At 38.7% G+C, this 22,501-nt stretch overlaps 1 protein-coding gene across 1 annotated transcript in view; it reads right to left on the bottom strand.

Annotated features, from left to right (window-relative positions):
* LOC111147589 (BTB domain containing 9) overlaps positions 1 to 22,501 on the bottom strand; it is a 413,609-nt gene that overhangs the window by 350,731 nt on the left and 40,377 nt on the right. Inside the window, exons 2-6 of the mRNA XM_022503708.1 lie at positions 21,345 to 21,556; positions 17,385 to 17,748; positions 16,079 to 16,343; positions 6,804 to 7,023; positions 3,663 to 3,782 (exon numbers count right to left, since the gene is read on the bottom strand). Coding sequence (XP_022359416.1) covers positions 3,663 to 3,782; positions 6,804 to 7,023; positions 16,079 to 16,343; positions 17,385 to 17,748; positions 21,345 to 21,529 — 1,154 coding nt within the window. The 5' untranslated portion in view covers positions 21,530 to 21,556. The remainder of the gene's footprint in view (positions 1 to 3,662; positions 3,783 to 6,803; positions 7,024 to 16,078; positions 16,344 to 17,384; positions 17,749 to 21,344; positions 21,557 to 22,501) is intronic.

Raw genomic sequence — 22,501 nt, 5'->3', positions numbered from 1 at the left:
TGAAGCCTGACGTTATCCTATCTATTGCCACTGGATAATGTCCACTACCTTAATGAGGTGAAGTGCAGACTGAATTACATTCTACAGATATATAAAAAGCCAATTGTACGCCATGTATATTTTGCTACAATAAAAAAAAATGCTTTACCAAAATTACAACTGTTGGGAACACATCACTACCAGGTTATGAAGATGGAGTGTACTGTTTAAGGCATGTTTCAGACTGCTGTGTATTGACTGGCAATCTGGAAACGTGTCGGGGAGACTACGCTCCTGAGGTCAGGAACAGTTTCCTCACAGTGAGCGCCACCATGGCCAAAGATGATGGCAAGAATGACTCTTCCTCTGAAGGTCAAATGCCAGTGGAGAGTTTCAAGATTTAGAAAAAAATAAAAATAATAATAATACCAACAATTTTAAAATAATAAAAACAAAAAACAATAAAAATAAAAACCGCTAGTTTTTATGAGCCTCTACTTTGGGCCAGGCACTGTACTCAACGTTCATACACACGCTCTGTCATCTAAACCCTCTACAGCAGACTCCTAACCGGTGTTGTTATTTCTGTTTTTCCTGGTGTAGAAACAAGGGCTTGGAGAGGCACAACTTCACTAAGATCACCAGGCCAGGATTCAATGAAACCAGAGAGTGAGAAGAGCTCTAACTCCATAGACCATGGGGTTTTCTTTTATTTGTTTTTTGTTTTTTCACAACACAGTGCTAATGTACATGCAATCCAGCCAAGACTCAAGAGAGAGCTAGGTAATCTCACACTCCCCAACTCACAGTGTCACTCTTCTCTTGTGAATATATTTGATGTAATCTTTCCTCGATAATGATACATCCTTCAGGATTAACCTCAAAATTTGGCTTCCTCACGAAAATATAGGAAATTACCTTTGCAAACGATGTACCTGAGACCTTTCTAGCACGGATACACATTTTAACAAATACATGGATCAAAAGTACCAATGAATATATACACATATTAATGCTGAATCGATCTCTCCTCATTATACAGTCAGTGCCTTGACCCCAGGAAGCCTGTGCTAACATTTATAGAGCATCTACTACATACTAGCTCATAGCCTGAGTACCACCCAAGAATACTAAAAGATCACAATCTCTACTCCTTATTTCCAAGAAGTTGTAATTTTAGTATCAGAGACAAGACAAATACTCAAAGGATACTGAAAAACAAAGGTGACATACAAATGTACAAATAAACTAAATAAGGCAAAGAGAAAGAATGTATATGTGCCCAGTGAAGTCCCTGGAAAATGTGTATTTAGAACATTGTTTAGACAGGCAATAAATGATTGTGAAGATAAAAAACACCAAGCATAGGGGAGCCTGGGTGGTCAGCTGGGCGACCAACTCTTGGTTTTGGCTCAAGTCATGATCTCAGGGTCATGAGATCAAGCTCTGTGTTGGGGTTTACACTCAGCATGGAGTCTGCTTGAGACTCTCTCTCCCTCTCCCTTTGCTCCTCCCCCTGCTCATACTCTCTCTCTAATAAATACATAAATAAATAAATAATCTTTTTAAAAAAAGAAAAGAAACACCAAGTATAGGACATCCTTGGAAAATCAACTGAGACTTACTCTTAGGTTCATTTTAAAATACTACCAAAATCCCAACCGTTTACAAAAGGCAGAGTTTATAAAGGAATGTAGTAATATATCTCTTTAATTTTATTTCTTAATATGGCTATCAAGACTCTTTCCTTTTCTTGTTGTCGCTATCTCTAACATCACCTTTGCTCTAATTTTCTCCAGCAGGGTTGGGAACTGGCTGTACCAAAACCAAAATGAGCATTTTCAATACGCTGACCTCTACAAGACATAAAAGTTACATCAACAAAAGCAAGGCCACATGGTAGAGACAAAATAACAAAAGGGAAGTATAAATACTGCCCATTAGTAAATAAGGGGACGGTATAGCTTGTAAAAGCCAGAGATCATGACTGAGGACACACATCCCCCTCCATATGGTAGGGGTTTTTGAGTGGGTAAAGCTCACAGATTCTGTCATGGCTAGTATTATATTCATGGTGATTTGTTCTCGGAGCCATGTTCCTCTTGTTTCAAATTGCAAACACAGTCCTTCAGTCCACATAGATGCTTTGGTTGCTATGCTGCTTATCTTCTAATCCAATACAATCATAGTAACGTGAGTCAATGCAGGCTCAATCTCCTCCTCCAAGATGGGGCCCCTGTGTTACTCTCAAAATATCCCTAGGCAGCTTGGAGATACGAAATCTTCACTCAATTTCTTGTCCCTCTCATTTTAATCCATTCAAAACTCCTCTGATAAAAGAGCCACTGCCAGACCTGCAACACTTCAGTCTTTCTTTGGGGAAATGAAATTGATTTTCTTCATTTTCACACACGAGGATCCCTGGGTAACAATATTGTGTCCAGCCATACCCATAATAAAAAAAATGTAGGCGACATTCTTTACTGTACCAGAACGCTGAAAGTTTTTGTGGAGTTCCTTGATGGAGGTAAGAATTCAGCCTGATGCTGTTAGAGCGTAAGTTTACTAAGTATAAGCGTGTCTTCTGACCAAGAGACTAAGTGTCGTGAGGCAACCCCATCTGCTCCAAAACAGCCACAGTGGGAGGTCAGCTGGGGTCATAGATGAGGGTGGGGATAGGAGGGGGTAAAGAGGCCAGTCCCACACTGTCCCTGGTTTACACCCACCATACACCTTTTCTTCTCCTCTTGCCACACTGGTCTAGACAAACCAATCATTCTCTGCCTTTGCTCTTTTGACTTTAAGATAAGGAACACCCGAGGGCAATTTCCAAGGGGAAAATTACAACAGGAAACACAAAACAAAAACAAAAAAAGAAAACAGCAAAATTCCAGGCCCCTCTAACTATCTTTCCCCTCCCAAATTCATTAATTGTATAGGTTTTATAGAATTTCAGAAAGCTTAAAAGATGGTTTAAACCTTCTGAAATTCTATAAAACCTATATAATTATAGGTATATATATATATATATATATATGCACACGGAACAGTAGCTCACCAACAATTTTTAAGAACAACCTTCCATGGGGCCACAATGCATAACAACAATAAAAGCTAAGGTGCTCTGGTTGAAGGGAGGCTGCGAGCCTGGAGCCCCAGCAGCTCAACCTCCCCTGCCCCAAACCCAACCCACTAGATACACTTGTTCTGTCAAGCTCTGCTGATAAGCACTGACCTAGAAAAAGAACACAGATATTCAGAATGTGCACACTAACATCCAAGAATCTCCTCCTGGCTCTGAGGACTACCATGGAAGCCTCCAGAAATATCTCCCATGGCTTTTGTGGGAAGAACGCAGCCCCTAACAATCACTCTGCTTTCAGTGTCTAGCTTGGAGCTTAAAGAGCATCTCCACTTCTCCTGTGCTCTGTCCCTACTTGTTCACGGCAGGTCTCCGGCATACGTATGGGACAAAACACTGGATAAACAGTTCCACAATATACTCTAGAATTAAGATGCTTTGTTTTCATATTTTCCCTAAGTTTTTTAGTTGGGATGCATTTGGTAGCTGATAACCCGAAAAAGTCTTCTTCTTTGAGACAAAAAAAAATATAGCCCATTTCTCAAGGTTCACATTTCCTTAAATAAAACATCACAATCATTAATTAGCCATGAGAACTAACCTGCAGACACGGGCTGGAAAATACAACTTTTGCCAAGAACGACATAGATACTGCGAATGGTCAATCACTCTAATCCAATCAAGTTCATCCATTGACACCTCAATGAAGTATGAGTAAGACCTGTGAATCAAAAGGAAAAACGCAGAAAAAAGTACCATATTAAAATAACAAAAACAAGTCATACTTTAATAAAATGTTAAAAGATACAAAAAAATACACAGTTTGCTAATTGCATTTTCTGCATAACAATCAAATTATTATCAGAACTTCCTGTATAACAGTCAAATCCTGATAATAATAAAATCTGTATAGACCCACTATCATAGCATGCACCACAACGCACTGAACTTATCTCTCTGCACGTTTGTATGCCTTACTGGATTGCAAGCTGCTTAAGAACAAGGAGCATGCCATATTTATCTTCATCTGTTCAGGGCCCAGCACCCTGTTTGGCACATATCCAGCATGCAAGATAATTGTTCCTTTCCAAACAGAGCGAGGATGCCTTGCTCCTGCTGTATTAGCAGATTCATAAAGCCATGACAGAGAGAGGACACAAAATCGAGGAGTCGGAGGTGTGCCTTCTCCTTCTACCTTTCCTAGTCTGGGTGTCCAGCCCTATTCCCTCAGGATAGCCAACTCAGAATGGTCCCCCAGGAAGGCCAGCTTATCTCCTGCTCCCTCTCAGTCTCCCACCATCCCACACAAATATGTGGCCTGAAGAAAAATAAATGACATGGTGTAGAGATAATATGTGTTTCTTTTGGGTACAACATAGAATTTGGCAACTAATAATCTGGCAGTAATGAAAATAGCCTATCATCCTCCCCTAGTCCGCTATGCTGGACCATTAGATGCTGGTCCCATACTGCACAAATCTATATTCCCCTGTCATAAGCCAAATTTAAATTTGAGATGCAGTCATTACTTGTACTGTAATATCAACAGGAACAATCTCAGAAGATTTAGGTGACCATAAATGTCAGCCTGCAACCAACAGTTGTGACCAGAAAAGGTCAGCTTATTTTGTGTCATCCCCTCATTTTCTGCTGTCCCCTCACTCCCATTCATTTTATCGCTCAGTCTCAAACTGGTTATAACCTTTTATTGAACCTCTCTGGGTTATCAGTAATGCAGGATATAATTTTACAACACATGTCAGGATCTTTTGGGCTTAAGATTCTGAATTTTTCACCTTTGCTTAGAATTATAACAACTTCTGTGAAGAAAGAACTGCTACGTGGTTAAGTCCCCTTTTGAATGTAATGCACGCATTAAAACAAAGTGGCCTATAAATATTTAACATCATGGAAATTATAACTACTTTCAGTCTGAAACATACTAAACTTTTCTTCTGTTATCTTTATACTAATTTCACTATTAATTAAATGAGTGAATATATGTAAAACTTTGAGAAAAGTTTTTACTACACCACATAAAAGTAATGAAAGTGCTATATAATTATTGTTATACCATTATTATTAACCCAGAGACTCTTGGAAATGATATGTGAATCAGCTCCATTTTGCCAATTAAACATATATTATATCCAATAAGATACATATCAGAAAATAAATATATATATATTTTTAAGATTTTATTTATTTGAGAGACAGACAGAGATAGTGAGCATGAGAGGGGAGAAGGTCAGAGAGAGAAGCAGACTCCCTGTGGAGCTGGGAGCCCGAGGCGAGACTTGCTCTCCGGGACCAAGACCCAAACCGAAGGCAGTTGCTTAACCAACTGAGCCACCCAGGTGCCCATCAGGAAATATATTCTTAATAAAGAGAAACAGATAAAGACAACCTGGGGACCTTGAACACCTGTGCCTCTGAGAAATACTGATTCTCACTTCATGAAGATTCCCTTGTATTTGGTTCAAAGGGCCTAAAAGGCCCAAGTGGTGGCCAGCGGTGCTAACAGAAATGAATTACCATGCAAGGGTATCATCACCATTACTACTAAGTCCTCCATGCCCAGACTCAAAGAGGCATGAGTAGGGCCTAAAAGACTATACCAGTTTCTGGGTATGTAGGGTTTAGGTTAACGATGGGCAGTGATGAGAGAAACACTTCTTGGTCACCCAACTGCTCTGGTACTTTTTAGCATCACGGATGAGTCCTAGAAACTACGGCGGGTGATAAGTGTCAGAGGTGCCCCAAGAAAGGCAGAATCTTGAAGCCACTACAAAGTGGGTGGGTTCCGAGGCTGGAGCCCACCAAATATTTTTCACAAACTTCCTTTATTTTGAGGATGATTATTTATCAATCCACTAAAAGACATTTTTTTTTCTTCATCCATAGGATAAAATGCATTTAAAAAGTCATAATATTCAAAAGTAAAGAATCAAGTAAATAAAAAATGCTAACCCAGAAGGCAGAATACCAAACAACCATAAACAACAGTAGAGCAATATTTTATTTAGAGAAATACCTTTTTTTAAAGATTTTTACTTATTTACTTGAGAGAGAGAGAGAATGAGAGAGAGAGAGAGAGAGTGCGCACGAGAGGGGGGAGGGTCAGAGGGAGATGGAGACTCCCTGCTGAGCAGGGAGCCCGATGTGGGACTGGATCCTGGGACTCCAGGATCATGACCTGAGCAGAAGGCAGTCACTAGCCACACCAAGGCGCCACACCAAGGCGTCCCTAGAGGAATATTTAAAGAGCAGAATGCTCACAATGTATGAATTACAAAGTGAAGTTAGCCTTTATACATTTCATCTTTATTTTGTAAAACTATGTGTGGTTTCTGTTTTGTGTATGTGTATGTGCGGGTAACTAGTCAAATATATACAAAGTTAGATAGATAAATACTAGGTAGACATATACTTGTTAGATATATACAAAGATTACTAATGGCCAGTGAGATTACTAACAATTTCTATTTTTCTCCTTTGTGCTTTTCTATATTTTCTATGTTTTCCATGATAAACACTATTCATTACTTTTATAAGCAGAAAAAAAGTAAAAAACATTTTTTTAAAAAGGAGTATAGCCTTTAACTCTTCCCTCAGAACTAAACTTCAAGAGAAATAGCAAAACAATCCGAAGGAAATAAACCACCAAATCTGTAAAACCAAAATTAGGTCAAGTCAATCAAACATAATGTCATTTTCTGTCCATGTCATAGTAATCACTCACCGGCTATCTCGGTCCCACAGGAGTATCCGTATGTGATTGATGATAGATGGTTGACCTAGCTTAATCTCAATGCCAGAACGGCAGTCATCATCAATTGGGTGCCTGGAAAATCCATGATCCAAATCATAGTTTTGAGTATCGCCATCTAATAAGGCAGACTTCAGCTCCCCTTTTACAACCTGGGCTCCATACTTCATGGTTGCAATATTTTCTTCTGGGACTACAGTTAAAAACAGAAAAAGCAAGGTTAATGGTTACTTGGTAAATTAATCTACACTGTGAGAAAAAGGACAAAATTCTAGCATTCTAGTTGATTCTACTATATGTATTTCATTTAAAAATGGCAGAGACTTGTCTCTGATAGAGGATGTGGAATGTCTGTGAGGATTAAGATACCATCCACAGTTTAAAATTAATGACACCACCAAAGCCACAGAGTGCTTGAGAGTAATGTTACTAAGAAAAAGCTGGGAATACTAGGGGGGGAAAAAAAGCCATGTACTAGGACAAACAAATCAGCTCTGAGTTCACTCTATTAGTAGCTTTATTTTTTTTAAGATTTTATTTATTTATTTGACAGAGAGATAGAGAGAGCACAAGTAAGCAGAGCGGCAGACAGAGGGAGAGAAAGAAGCAAGCTCTCCACTGAGCAAGGAGCCTGATGTGGGGCTCGATCCCAGGACTTGGGAGTCATGACCCGAGCCAAAGGGAGCCGCTTAACCAATTAAGCCACCGAGGCACCCTGATTAGTAGCTTTAATTTAATATCTATACTGGACAAAACTGGCATATAAGATGACCTGTACCCGCCATTTGGACTGACCGCAACATATAAAAGCAAAGCAGACAGACCAGATATCTGATTAAACAACAGAAGACACATTCCAATATAGCAGAGCTGCTGGACATGGACTATATGCGGACACGCTGAAGTAATTAATCTAGCGAGAAAACAATAATATATATAAAAGAAGATGTATTTTTACTTCACTTGAGCATTTTAAAAATGAAAATTCAGGGGCATCTAGGCGGCTCAGTCGTTAAGCGTCTGCCTTTGGCCCAGGTCATGATCCCAGAGTCCTGGGATTGAACCCCACATTGGGCTCCCTGCTTAGCGGGAAGCCTGGTTCTCCCTCTCCCACTCTCCCTGCTTGTGTTCCCTCTCTTGCTCTCTCTCTGTCAAATAAATAAATAAAATCTTTAAAAAAAAAAAAAAAGAAAATTCAGCCAGTCATCAAAATTAGTATTATATAATTAATATATATACAATATAATTAAAATAAATAACAATTATTATATATAAATATAATTATATATAAGTAAAAGATAATACAATAATTATTTATTATATATTTATTATAAATATTATAATATATAAGTATTTTATATATTATATAATTATTATTATGTATTTGTTATAAATTTTATTCCTATATTATAATATTCATAATACATAATAATCATATATTATACATAAATAATAATTAACAATATATGATATAATACTTATATAAATAATGAAATAATAATAATAATTAACATATATACAATATAATAATTATATAATTAACCTCTTCCCTCTTCCACACTGTAAGTATCAGTTGTTTCTGGAACTCTGAAGTTCTCTATACAAAGCTTGCCTCACAGATCTACAGCCTGCCCTCTAGGTGCCAACGTTCTAAGTGACACTCTCCATGGAGAGACAGGAGGCAGCAAAAACCAGTTGTGAAGAGCTTGAGCTTCAGATCAGAGTTCAAACAGTGGTCATGCCTCTAACCAGGCCAACCACTTTGGGGAAGTTATCCTCTCTGAACCTCAGTCTCTTAAGAGGGCAATACCTAGCCCGGGGTGTTTTTGTTTATTTGTTGGAAGGATTAAATGAGATGCACACAGTAAGCTCTAAAAAAATTATCAAATTATTATGAAGCATATACTAAACAACACACAATAAGAGAACTAAGCAAGTTTACAGACTATAGATAAATGCTGAATTCTCACAGCACATATACATCTTGGCTATGTGATTTAAATAGGGGAAGTGTGAGCTATAATTAGGCTCTTAGGGAAACGGGGTAAGTAATTCACCACTGCATATTTCTTCAAAAATGTGGGTTTTTGTTTTTTCTTTTTGAAGAATGTGGGTTTTAATAAAAAATTTTTCAGGGACGCCTGAGTGGCTGAGTCGTTAAGTGTCTGACTCTAGCTTTTAGCTCAGGTCATGATCTCAGGGTTGTGAGACTGAGCCCCATGTCAGGCTCCTCGCTGGGCATGGAGCCTGCTTATGATTCTCTCTCACTCTCTCCCCCTTCGCCCCCCTGATCACGCACACACTCTGTCTCTTACAAAAGAAAAAATTAATTGAAAACATTTTTTGGATGCAGCCAGGTAAAGGGAATGATTCCAGAAGATGACAATAAATGCAGCTGACAAATGGGGGCTGAAGTAGGTCTATTTAACTCACAAAAGGGTAAGGCAACTCAGAAAAAAAAACCAAAATGAAACCTAGTCATGTTCAACCTCTTTTGTGCTTATGTGATACAGGTTTATAACTTCCTGAGTTCTATTAGTTCATGGTACTCATATTCTTCATTATGCATTTCCCATTTATTTAACAAACCTTATTAATTCATTTGATTCACTCCTCACAACCCTTTGAGTGAAATACTATTACATGTCCATTTCACAGATGGGGAAGTAGGTGCAGAGAAAGGGTGGATGGACTTTGGTGCCTAAGGTCACATAGCCAGCCAGTAACAGAGCTGTGATTAGAACCCAGCAGTCTGCCTCCAGGAGCCCTGTCTGCCACCTCCATCATAAGGGTTTTGGAGGAGAAGACCGTATTACTCCTCTCCCTTTAATCCCCTCCCTAAAAGGTCGCCTGAGACTCAGAGGGAAAAAACAGAGTCTGATACAGTGTAAAAACAAAGAGAGTTGTATTTAAAGTGAGAAGACCTAAGTCTAAGACTCTGGCTTTACCGTACACTGCCTCTGCCTGAGGCCACTCAGTCTCTGAATCTGCATGTTTTCTCATCTACAAATAATACTGTGTCCAACTCACCCTCTGTGTTACTGTAAAGATCAGACTACAGAAAATATATGCTACAATGTCCTGGAAATATAAAACATTCAGTTAAAAAACACTTACGGAGGATTCAATCTGTACCAGGTACCACGGGAGTACCTCAGAGAATGAGACAGATGGGCCCTGCCCTCCTGATGTGTCCAATCTAGAGATGAAGCACTTCATAAAGCAAGCAAACAGAAACTCCCAACTGACACTTTTTAGTGTCAGTAATGTGTAACCCTTGGTAAAAAGAGATCTCTGTTCCCTTGCTACTCGGTATAAAATGGGAGGGTCTAAAGTCTGTCACTGCTGACCACTGGAACCATCTCCACCAGTTCTGACACCACTAGTCAAGACCACACCGAAAAAGGGGGAACTCAAGCTTTCAGATTTAGAAAGTGCTGCTAACCTTTGATTTTCTCTAAACATAAGCTTTTTCATCTCTAAAATTTAGTAGGCTTGGAATAACACACAGGCACAAGGGTTTCAAGTGAGTGTAACTGAAAGTCTAAAATGGAAATGAAATTGCTACCACAAGTCTAAAGTCTTCTTTTGAAGTTTATTTCAAGAGCACTTGAGAACTTTTCTAACTATTCTTGATACAGATTCCCCCAAAAGTATCTTTTACTTTAAAATGGGAAACACACAAGTGGAAATTCTCTCATAGTGACTATAATCTGAGTATCTCGTGGTATAAAAATACAACTCCAAGTATTTGTGTGTGTATGCATGTGTGTGTGTGTGCTGTGCGCACACACATGCGTGTACAAAACCTATAGTTAAATTTAAGAAGAATTTAAGAAAAAAAGTGATCATGAGAAAATTCAAGTCATAATAAAACAACTCAAACCATAAATATTCTTACTGCCTGTAATGGGGCTCAGAGAAAAAGAGCTCAGAAAAAAGAGCTCTCAAAAAATACAGGGTGTTAGGGATTAAGCAACCAAGCAGATAACCATACTTTTCTTTGCATTTGTAATTTTGGATGCATTTTACAAATATGAAAAAAAAATTAAGCTCTGAAGTTCCATAGTTAGGCAGAAACAAGCCATTATTTGAAAGAAAAGCTACGGAGAAATGGAGTAGGACCGAACGCTAGCGAGACAGTGCCAAAATCTGGTGCCAGGTTAGTTATCTTGTGTTTTCCTTTGATTGCGTTATGTTTTTAATCACCCTTTGTTGAACTTTCTATTACATCTAGGCTGAGACAGTTGTCCATTCCTGATGGGTCATTTGGAGCCACACCTGGTTATCTGCCCACTGCCATCCCTTTACCTACTTCTGCCATCCCTTTACCTACTTCTGTAACCCAAATCACCTTGTACTCCTCAACCTGACTTCCCTGGAAGATGTGTGGCTCGGCCATCCAACAACTGTAGCATTACAAAGGGCTTTCTTGACAACCCCTGTCTTCCCTAACTCTTCCCATTATCTCCACTCTCTGCAGGCCTCCTTTCCACATTTGACAGTACTCGTGCTCAAACATGCCAAACACAAAACACCAAACAGAAAATAACCCAGGCAGGAGACTCTGTTGGAAAGCACTGGTCTTGTGAGTCAGATCAGCACTTTGGTTCCAGCTCAGGCTTCAATTCCACTCAGTAACTTCAGGCGAGTTACTTATAAAGATCACAGAATAAAAGCTTCTAAGAGCTGAATGGGACTTCATCCTATATATTTAAAGAAAAAAAAAATTTCTAAGCTGCCTTCTCTGTGCCAGACTATGCTGGACTCACCCTCCAGCAGCTCATCATCTCATACAGACAAGTGTGTATCATACATAAAACGCCTCCACAGAGGAATGCTCAGGAGGGATTCTTTGTGAACCCCCTAGTTTACTGACAAAGATACTATCAACTATAGCTGGGAGGATAAATAACATATATGTCAAAGAATTTTAAAAATATTAAAGTTTCAGGGGTGCCTGCATGGCTCAGTTGGTTGAGCAACTGACTCTTGGTTTTGGGTCAGATCAGCCCCACATCAGGCTCCATGCTCAGCGGGGAGTCTGCTTGAGACTCTCTCTCTCCCTCTGCTCCTCCCCCTGCTTGTACACTCTCTGTGTCTCTCTCTCTCTCAAATAAATAAATAACATCTTAAAAAAAAAGAAACCTTGAGAATGGAAGCTGTGATATGCTCCCTGCTATAAACATGAAGAAATAATATTGTCCTCTTTCCCAGAGTCTAAAATCTGAGACACACAAAACAAAGTATAACTCAGCCTGAACAGAAAAAGCACTAACTTTCAAGGCAGAAATACCTCCATAGTTAAGATAAAACTAAGCATTAAGGGACCGGTAAGTTGTTCAAATACCTACGAAAAAAAAATAATTTCATTAAAGTTAATTCCTTTCCCCATGTGTGTGTACAAAACTACTCAAAACCGGGGCGCCTGGGTGGCTCAGTGGGTTAAAGCCTCTGCCTTTGGCTCAGGTCATGATCCCAGGGTCCTGGGATCGAGCCCCGCATCGGGCTTTCTGCTCAGTGGGGAGCCTGCTTCCACCTCTCTCTCTCTGCCTGCCTCTCAGCCTACTTGTGATCTCTGTCTGTCAAATAAAAAAAACAAAAAAACAAAAAAAAAAACCTACTCAAAACCACCTTCCTAGAAAGACTTACCATCACTGGTGAGTTAAAACATCCTTTGGATCCTTTTTTTAAGGGGGAAAAAAATTGTAATTTGGTTAAAATCCTCAGGAGATGCAGCTCTAAGATTTGAACCTTCCAGTAACCAATATTAATAAACTCAAAGAAAAAGCATTAGTATCTGTGGTGTCCCTAATCCAGAATAGAACTTCTCCACAGTTCATGAAAAGTCCCAAAGACACAGAAGCTACATGCAGGGGAGAACAAAGAAACAACAAATTTGGTCAACAGTTTCAAAATAAGCATAACTACCTTTCCCGAAACAATCCAGGAAGACTTCTGAAATTTCAGACCAAGTATTCCTAACAGAGAAGAAATGTGATAAAAGAAAATAATGGTATGTCTGGATAACATTTACTTAGAGAATAACTAATGTATATTTTTAGGAGCTGACAGGAAAGTGCTATGCATCCTTAGTTGATATTATGGATTTTACTACCCACATAGTTAAAAAGTCAGAAAACCAGCCTGCTATTTAATCATTTCTCAAGTTCAGAAGTGAGATAAAAGATTCTCAGACATTTATATAATCTCTTCCTTGAGATCCCACTGGATTATGCCAAGATGAATAATTTAACATTTATGAGTAATAATTATAGTAAATATGTCATTCCAGAACTGAGTGTGCCTCAGCTGGTTGAGTACTCCCTTTCATGGTAATCTCCTGGCTTTATTATAACCCAGGTCTGACCCCTCCAGTGACCAGCTGGTCAATTCTAAGCTACCATTAACTAAATGAAGTTTCCAAAGCATCTCCTCACTCCTGAAAAAATGTCCCAAGCTTATTCCTATAATGAATCCAGTTGTAGAGCCCTATCAACACCTCAAATCAAAGATAGGGCAAGAAGGGAGAAAAAGAAACTTACATGAGCAGATCTGACAATGAGGATTCAGAAATTTCAAAATTCTATTACTCATCTTGTTACCTCCCCACCTTCCATCCTCCCACCTAGGACCACTCTTTAGCACCTCCAATCTCTTCCCAGATCTCTCTTAAGATATTCCCTCTAGCTGCTATACTATTTCTCTACTGCCTTTCACTCCAATTCACACTGGATGGTCAACATATTATATTTACTATCATTTCAAACCCATGCCTAATTCCCCATTTAGCCAAGCTTCTGCTCAGACTACTCACCAAGCAACTACAACTTAGATCCCAAAGTTTTCTCTCAATCCTCATTCTTCTGACTTCCCAGCACCACTAAATACCAGAGACTACCTTCTCTCCATAAAAGTTCTCTCCTCTGCTGGCTTCTATAACCCTACTCCATTTTTTCTCTACCTCTCTAATTCTTCTTTCTCTAGCTTCAGGCCCCTGTCTGCAGGTTTTCTCCAAATCTCAGACTCTGAGCTTTATTTCCTTCTCTACACTCTAGTCCAGGACTCAACTCTTTCTTCGCCAGCTCCGACTGCTTCCTAAATGCCAGTAACATGTTTCCACTGCTACTCCTATGTGTTCATTCACCAAATGTCTGCTATACGCTATATGCCATATTAATGTTGAGGATACAAAGATCAACAAACCTTACAAAGATCATCTCTGCCTTCAAGGATCAAAGATAAGTTAACAAAAATGTTTAAAACAATGTAATCAATGTGGTAATTCCTACACAGACATACAGAAAGGAGGAAGAACACAAATAATGATAATAGAACAATGGCTTCCTAGATTGAATTTCCAGACATAATTTGCACAAATTATTTCAACTAATTCTCATAACAGTACTAGGAAATACAGGACTAACAGTAAAATTCCTATGTAACTTAATGCCAGGTCATACAATTAATAAGTAATTCATTTGGGATTTGAAGTCAAACTTTTCTGGCTCCAAAACCAATACTTTTTCTTCTGGCCCCAATGAAAAGAAATCTAAATCTGATGAATCAGGAGAGAAATCCAGACTAAGGACACCTATTTAAATGAATCAGTATTGAAGACAATGTAAGAACATGGTCAAGGAAAAGATTACTCAGGGAAATGACTAACATGGGACAGAACTTGGTACTTAGATGTTCCAGAAACCCCCAAACTTGCTAAGTCTAAAATCAAGCTCAGCATCTTCAAAGAACTACTAAATTTCTTTAGTTCTAAGACACATATTTTTTCAAATTTTAACATTCCTGAAATTGGGATATAGATATGACAGTGTGTCATGGTTTAACTGGCAGTACTCCTTTCTTAATGGTACAGAAAACAATGGCACCTTAGAACTTCTGGTTTCTTAGATTTGATAAAATAAGGTAACTTCCTCCTAAACTTAATCCTCAAATTAATATCCCTTAAGTCACCAAGATCTAATTTTTTAGAATAATATCTCCTTTATACATACTTACTTTCTCTCTTTCCTACAGCCACTTCAGTTTACAGTTGTATCAACCTCGTGCAGGTCAAATACCCTCCTTGCTGGTCTCCCTGAACCAATTCTCTATTCCAGATGAGCAAGTACAGCACCATGGATCAAACTTTTAAAACCATCATCACACTCATGCATCCCTCCCTCTCGAAAATTCACTGCTCGTCGGGCATAAGCAAAAATCCCAAGCTAGTCGGACAGACTTCCATGATTTTGGCGGAGCTGACCTTTACAGACATTGTTGTTAATCAATGCGAGCCTTCTGCTCTAGTCCACCTCTTCTATTCCCGGTCTCTCAAATGCTCTACTTTGTCAAACGTAACCACTCCTCCCCTCAGAACACAATCCACCCCGATGCCACTCATAATATCCAAGGTCAGGATTCACCTCAGGCTTCAAAATCTCCATGAAATCTCCTTTAATCCTTCTAAGCCATATCCTCTTCCAACATTCACAACATGTACTCACTTTCAACATGGTTGTACTTAACTTTTCATGGGAGTGTATGTCTTATATCCACAAGGATATTAAAAGGATCAAAGGTTGAGATTATATTTTGCAGTTACACAGCATAACGTAGTAGTTCATTACACAGCCTAACTACACAGGTCTGTCTCTCCACTCTGCATCTTTCTGTGTGACATTGGGCAAGTTACTTAACCTCTCTGTGCAATGGAGACAATAATGGTACCTACTTCAAAAGGCTGTTGTAAGACTTAAATGATCATGTAGAACTGTTATTGATAATACAAGCACTTTATAAGCACTTCATAATTGCTATTATTTTTCTTAATAAGAACAATCACATAAGTGTTGAAAATAGCTATTATTACTATTTAGAATCTCTATGTTCACAGTACCTCAAATAATTATAAGTACAGAGCACATACTCAGTGCTGATTTGAGGGAGGAAGGCAGGAAAGGTCTTAGCATGAGAAGACACTTTTCAGGAAAGTCTCTATTTCTGATATTCTAGGGAACAGCTAAAGAAATTTGTCCAGGAATAGCAAGAAATACCTATTTTGGAGTCTACAAAGGCTCCACAATCTCTGGGGGAATTAAGAGGAGAACAAGAGAAAGCAAAACTATATGTTCTTAGACCCACACTTACCACGTACGCCTGCAACTAGAGTTTTATAACTCATTTTATAGCTGAGACTGTCAGACAAGGGAGAAAACATCTGCAGGAGATGAGGATAAACAGGTACTCACTGAGCATGCCTCTGTAATTGAGGTCCATATCCCGGCTCTCTGATCGAACTTTAATAGCATCCAGAATGGCATCGGGAGACAACAGTCCTGAAGGCCTCACAACGTTCAGAAGTTCAGTGAGGCTCATCAGAGGCAAACGCACAGCCTGCATGATTTCAGCATGATTCTCCTTTGAATTGTGCTTACACCAATTTAACAAGGCTAGGAAAATATCTTTCTCGGGAGCTGCAAATGAATCTCTTAATACGATGTTTAAAAGTGCTGTCTGAAAAGGATAAAAAAAAAATTCCAGTCATTATGGAGTTCAGTCCTATGTATGATCAATCAGCAAAACCTCACAGAACTGCAAGGATCACTTCTATCTCAACAACTCTCTTCGATCATCTTCTTTCTTTAATCTTTGTGCCATGTGCTCTCTTGCCCATCACAGCTCCATGAACAGCCATGGGCATCTTGTACCACTACATCAAATGTCTAGTCTTTCCCACACATCTGCACCTATTTCAATAAAACAAGAAGAAAAATGGCAACATGAGGAGCTGTCATTCCATGCAGGCTCTCCAGGAGAGCTCGCATTTATAGGCCAGTAAGATAGATCTGACATTTAAAATTTGAAATCTTGTGTTCTACAGTATTACTGCACTCCCGTAGTTCTAGTTTTCAGATTTCCAAACTGACCCCCAGCAACACTTGGGCAACACTCAAAGACCCTTGCCTCCAAAAAATTAAGTAGGATAGTAAAAAACATATGGGCCAAAATACGTAGCTTTTCAAATATGTTGTCCCATTTGAAATATTCAGGTCCTTGGAGGAACATAAAAAGGGAAAGGAGAGACCAGGGTTCAGGGACAGATTTGAGCAAAACAGTCTATTTTTTTGAGCCAGCAAAAAAAAAAAAACACAAAAAACAGTGGACTTAAAACATCCAAGGACACCTCAGATTTCCTTTATGAACCTTCCCTCTCACAATAAGGAATTATTAGTTGTACCTCTCTGTTGGAGAGATACAAAACCAAAAAATAGTAGGCAACACCACAAAGGAACCTATCTGACAGGCGTCACTTGGAAAACACCCACCCTGCGTAGAACCTACCAGAAGAATCTTAAAAAAGGAAAAATAGGAATTTGCCTCTCTCTTATATGATCTACAGAGAGTCTCAGTAGCCGGAGGCGGGCGGCTAGACAGACGACCTCTTCCAGACCGACAGTTCCTAATCTTTTATTCTTAGTCTGTGGCTCTCTTCTGGCTGCACAGATCTAAATAACGTGATGCATGCCTGCAGAGTACTTGCAGACGATGACACACCTTAGAAAGGGAGAGGAAGCCTTCACTGGAGAGCACCTCCTGAGCATTTCTGTCCATAAACATGCAGCACATGCAAGTTAACTTGGGAAGTGAGTAGAGGCTGGCAACATCAAAAGTCATGCAGACATTCTGAATGTTAAGTATGGTGCAGAGATACTCAGAGGTAGAATCCTCCAGCTCTGGAAATCCATATTTATGAGCCAGGCTCAGAAAGTCCAGCAACACCTCCTCCTTCTCATCTGTCAGTGTTGCCCGCCCAGTGTAGATGTATTTAAGCAGCATGGTGAATGCTTCTGCGGTGGTGTCTTGGAGAGGGATTTCTGCTTCGGGCTGAGATTCTCGCATCCCACCATACAGTAATGCTCTGCATGTCAGAGAACAAATACATAAGGAAGACCTCAGATAAGATTTGCTACAATATTATGAAATCACGGTTATCAGCATTATGCAAACATAAATTTGTTTAATGACTCAAAGATTCAGGTGAAGAAATGCATAGTAATCATTTTAAATAGTTCTCTAAAGAAAGAGAAATGATTTATAAACTATTTTGGATTAATTCTATAAACAATTGGACTAATGAAATATCCTGAGACCTCAAATATGTAATAAACATTCATTAAGTAGAAAGATGAAAGCGCTCTTTTGAAAGGAACAGCGAAATCCATATAAACAGATTAAAGGTCAATAAGCTCTTTAAAAAGTAAAACTCTGTAGGAAAAGATATAATCAGATAAAAACAATTATACCCAATCAGGTGCCATTCTCCCCTGTTAGACTGGCAGAAATCAAAAATCCTGTTAACTATGCAGTACTACAAAAGCAATGGAATAACAGGTTTTCTCATGCACTGCTTTGAGCCTATAAATAGGCATCCCTTTGGGGAAAGTAATTTAAGTAATTCCTATTCAAATCTAAAATGGGCATACCCTTCAACTCAGTAATCTGTTAGGACTCAATTCTAGACGAAATAATACAGCAAAATAAAGATACATGTATAAGCATATATAGTGAAACAATGGAGGGATGCCTGGGTGGCTCAGTGGGTTAAGCGTCTGCCTTTGACTCAGGTCATGATCCCAGGGTGCTGGGACTCAGTCCCAGCTGAGCTCCTTGCTCAGCAGAGAGCCTGTTTCTCCCTCTGCCTTCCGCTCCTCCTGCTTGTCCACATGTCCTCTCTCTGACAAGTAAATAAAATCTTAAAAAAAAAAAAGAAAGAAACAATGGAAACACTGAAAAAAAATCTTAAATGTCTATCAACAGAAACAGAATTTTAAAAACTGATACATACTTCTGTGCAGCTATTACAGAGATAAATGAGATCGATGTATACAGTCTTCAAAAGATATCCAGGATATAGTATGTAAGTCAAGTTGCAGACCCAGATGTGTTGATGGGAAAAAGTATATACCACATATTTATGTGTGTATGCACATAGATATATAGGTGTATCTAATTACATTGAGAAAAATTGGGGGAAATTCATCTTACACTGTTAACAGAGGTTGTCTCTGGGGAATGGGATTAGATGGCTGGGAGGGAAGGACTTCCATTTGTTAGTTCATAAATTAAAAATAAAATTGGGAATGGGATTATGGGTGATTTGACTTCTTTTTTCCTGTCTTTCAGTATTTTTCAGATTTAAAAAAAATCCTATTATTGCTTATCTGCTCATCTAAAAACTGAAAACCAGATAGCCCAGTCAGGTAATGAATTTGAATTTCTATCTCTATTACTGTAGGAGAAATAATATGAACCAATTAAACCTCCAATCCATCAGGAAAGAAAGGAGGAGGACAAAGGAGGAGTACAGAAAAAGAAGAGTTGAAGTGAGAAAGAAAATATGCAAAAGTGAAAACAAGAGAAAAAGAGTGCAAAAAGAGGCTCCCCTTGCTCCTAAAATTCTCAGAGTAGGACTAGCATTTCAAGGGTTCCCTCCATGTCTGTTGGAATTCCTCCCACCCTCCTCCAGGTCTTGGCATTCTTGATGGCCTCAGGGAAATAGTTGAAACTCCAGGCAAAGATTTACAAATATTCTGAGCATATTTCTTTCCTGGGTTATATTATGCCTAAAAACACCCTTGAAGGTTTTCATTAATCCAGAGAGTATCCCACCACGACCTTAAAATTACTGGACTAAAGAATACTTTCCTAGGGAGATCTCACCAAGGCTTACTCCCACTGCAGTATGAGCCATGATATTCGCCTAAATTCTCAATGTTTTAAAAGTGGTTTTGATGAGGCTTCCTTGGAACACTAAATATGAACTCTCAACCTGTGAAAAATTCCCTCGTGGACAGTTAGTCTGTCCTCATCTGCTAATTGATAGGCTCTATGACAACAATTAGGGAGGCTTCTCCTAATGTTCCTTTGTGTATGAACGTGTCAGCAATGAGAATATAAAATAGCATTACCAATGACTCTGAGTTGAACCTAGTGAGCCATGATATACTATAAATGTCCAATATCCACAAAGAGACACCAAGAACAAGTTCAGTAAGGGAGTATATTCCATTCACTCAATATGATCTTCAAATTTCTAAAAGCATTTGAGTTTCTTTTGAGAATATACTGATCGTCTAAAAGATATCCACACACGTTGTCTTGAATTCTTATGGAAGAGGAAAGGTATATAATGTTAACAAATATTAAACATAAAGCTGAAAAGTTCTGACTAAAACACTTTCACAATAAAGAATGGACCAGTAAGAAAAGAGAAACACAAAAGGAAACGTGTGCAGAGGACAAAGACTGGTTACTAATATGACCAGACCAAGGCAGGCTGTCTGGGTGGAGCTAACCACTAGCAGGAGTGTAGGAGAGGGTCAGCGAGAACTCTCAAAAGATGCTCCTGGCTTCATCTACTGTGGCATTTTATATGTGCAAGATGGGAGGTTCTAAAAATGTTTAAAATGTACTCAAAGAGTTTGAATTGTAAATATTTCCAAGAGCCTCACCTCAATACAATGTGTGTGACTCCAGATACTGTTTTGTTGACTTAATTCTGGTTGTGAAAATTTGACTGTAGTTTTCACTAGAAGGTAACTGTAATTTTCTCTAAGCCACTGGCATCTCAGGTTTTAGGTATGAGTCTCCCAAGTCAATCCATGATTTTTAGATATGGACACTACGGATTTACCAAAGATAATTTATCACTCAGTCAATAATTCAGTAATGATTTCCTTTTAACAAATATCAGGTAAAATGTAGAGTAATTAGAGCTTAGCTTAACATTCATAACTCTGGAAGTTAGAGGTCTAAGTGACAAACAAGGGCTATGTATAAGCAGGATTTTATTTTTTTTAAATTAGCACATAAAGACTGCTTAGTTTTAGTTATATATTTGCTTAGTTTTAAAACTAAATTTCAAAAAAATAATAAATAAATAAATAAAACTAAATCTCAGTAAATACTTAAATTCCCTTTAATTTGGGGTTGCCATCACTCCTCAGCCTTTTGGCTAAGATCAAGCGTAATACAGGGTTGCCAAACTGCCTATTTCAGAGATAGATCTGTTGGGTTACCTTCCTGGGCCTCAGTGGTCTGAAACTAAGAGGTATACATGTTCGTTAGCAAGTCCAGAGGTCGGTCCACTTATACAGCAAGAAGCCGAATTGCCAGTAAATCAGCTTAAGTTCCATTAGTCATGAGCTGTGAGGAAAAGGTGAGGGCCGCAAAGACTCAGACTGAGAAATATTCCTGACACCCTGAAAATAATGGTTGATGTGGAACATTCAAGCGTGGGAAGGCTTCTCACCCTCTAATTCTCAGGTGGCTCCTGAAGGAAAAGGTGATTTAAAAAAAAAAAAAATCTAACAAAAAGTCTGTAAAGAGGGAATTCCTGTAGAGGTTGAACTCAAAGATTTATTGTTATGCTTTGTTACATATTTTTCATAGAGGAGAAAAATACCAGTGTTTTCCACAAGTGACTTGAATCTTCAAAAAATAATATACACTTACCGAAAATATTGGCACCTCGCTGCTAAAATTACCCTGTGGGCAGGAAAACGTTTCTTTTCCACAACGAATGTGACGTCGCCATATTCTTCCCCAATCAGCAAGGCACCAATATGTTCAGACAAAATGTGCACGTGATCAATTTCCCCCACTGCAGTAAAGGGGCGAAGAGGGTGGCTGTTACTCATCTTGTAGAACAGGTGATAGTCGTTGATCTAGGATATAAAGAAGGGGTAAGAATTAGTGGAAGGAGGGAAGTACACTTAGAAAATCACATACCATAAACAGAGCTAAGTAGGAATTTGAAAGACTTTAAAACAAATAGCATGAGAGAGATTGCATCATGACTCCCATCTTTATCAACCAATTTATTCTCAGAAGTAATTCAGCCTGACTCCATGAACTCCAATCCCTTCAGTGTCTTATCATACTAGGAAAACAAAAATGCCAGCTCTTCTAACACAAACAGCACTTGGAGCCATTATATTCTAGAAAACCGTGCCAGTTACAGGTCCCGTATTTCTTGGTACCTCAGGAAAAAAAAAAAACCAACAACTGGAACTCCTCTGTAGCACAGATCTACTTAATGAAGTTGGGTATAACTATACTCAGGAGGAGAGTCATACGGGCATAGATCTAGACCTAAGTCATAAGCAGAATAAACTAACTCATCAGATTCCAAATACCTTCAGAGGCTTTTGTCTGAAAATACCCTAAATATTTTCTAAAACACAATCTTTTAGAGTCACAAAAATAGCCTGACATTTATTAATGAAATCTTTACCCCCCTGAAAATAAAGAATAACCCTGATATTTTTCTTTAAACTGTAACTTCTAATTCAAACTCACAGCTCTGCCTGTGTTTACCACTACCTCACAGCTCTGCCTGTGTTTACCACTACATTTAATCTCATTTACAGGCATTTCTTTGCTTTTGTATGCAATGCTTTTCTACAGATGTAACTAAAAATCGAAACATGATTAACAGCCTTTTATGTTAGAAAGGAGAGTTATGTGCCTTGAAAGCTAAAAGTGTTTATATTCTTCAATCTCTCCAGTATTTGCAGGTTCTGTTTTCCCAGGGGTAAATAACCCAGCAAGTGGTAAGAGTCTTCACCGGCATTCAAGTGCCCCAGGTAAAGACATAGCTGACCGCTCAG

Source organism: Enhydra lutris, unplaced genomic scaffold (assembly GCF_002288905.1).
Source record: "Enhydra lutris kenyoni isolate GAN:26980312 unplaced genomic scaffold, ASM228890v2 scaffoldscaffold17, whole genome shotgun sequence".
In the NCBI taxonomy this organism is placed as follows: Eukaryota; Metazoa; Chordata; class Mammalia; order Carnivora; family Mustelidae; genus Enhydra; species Enhydra lutris.
Note: the sequence above shows the minus strand (reverse complement) of the source record. Positions and strands in the feature narration are given on the sequence as shown.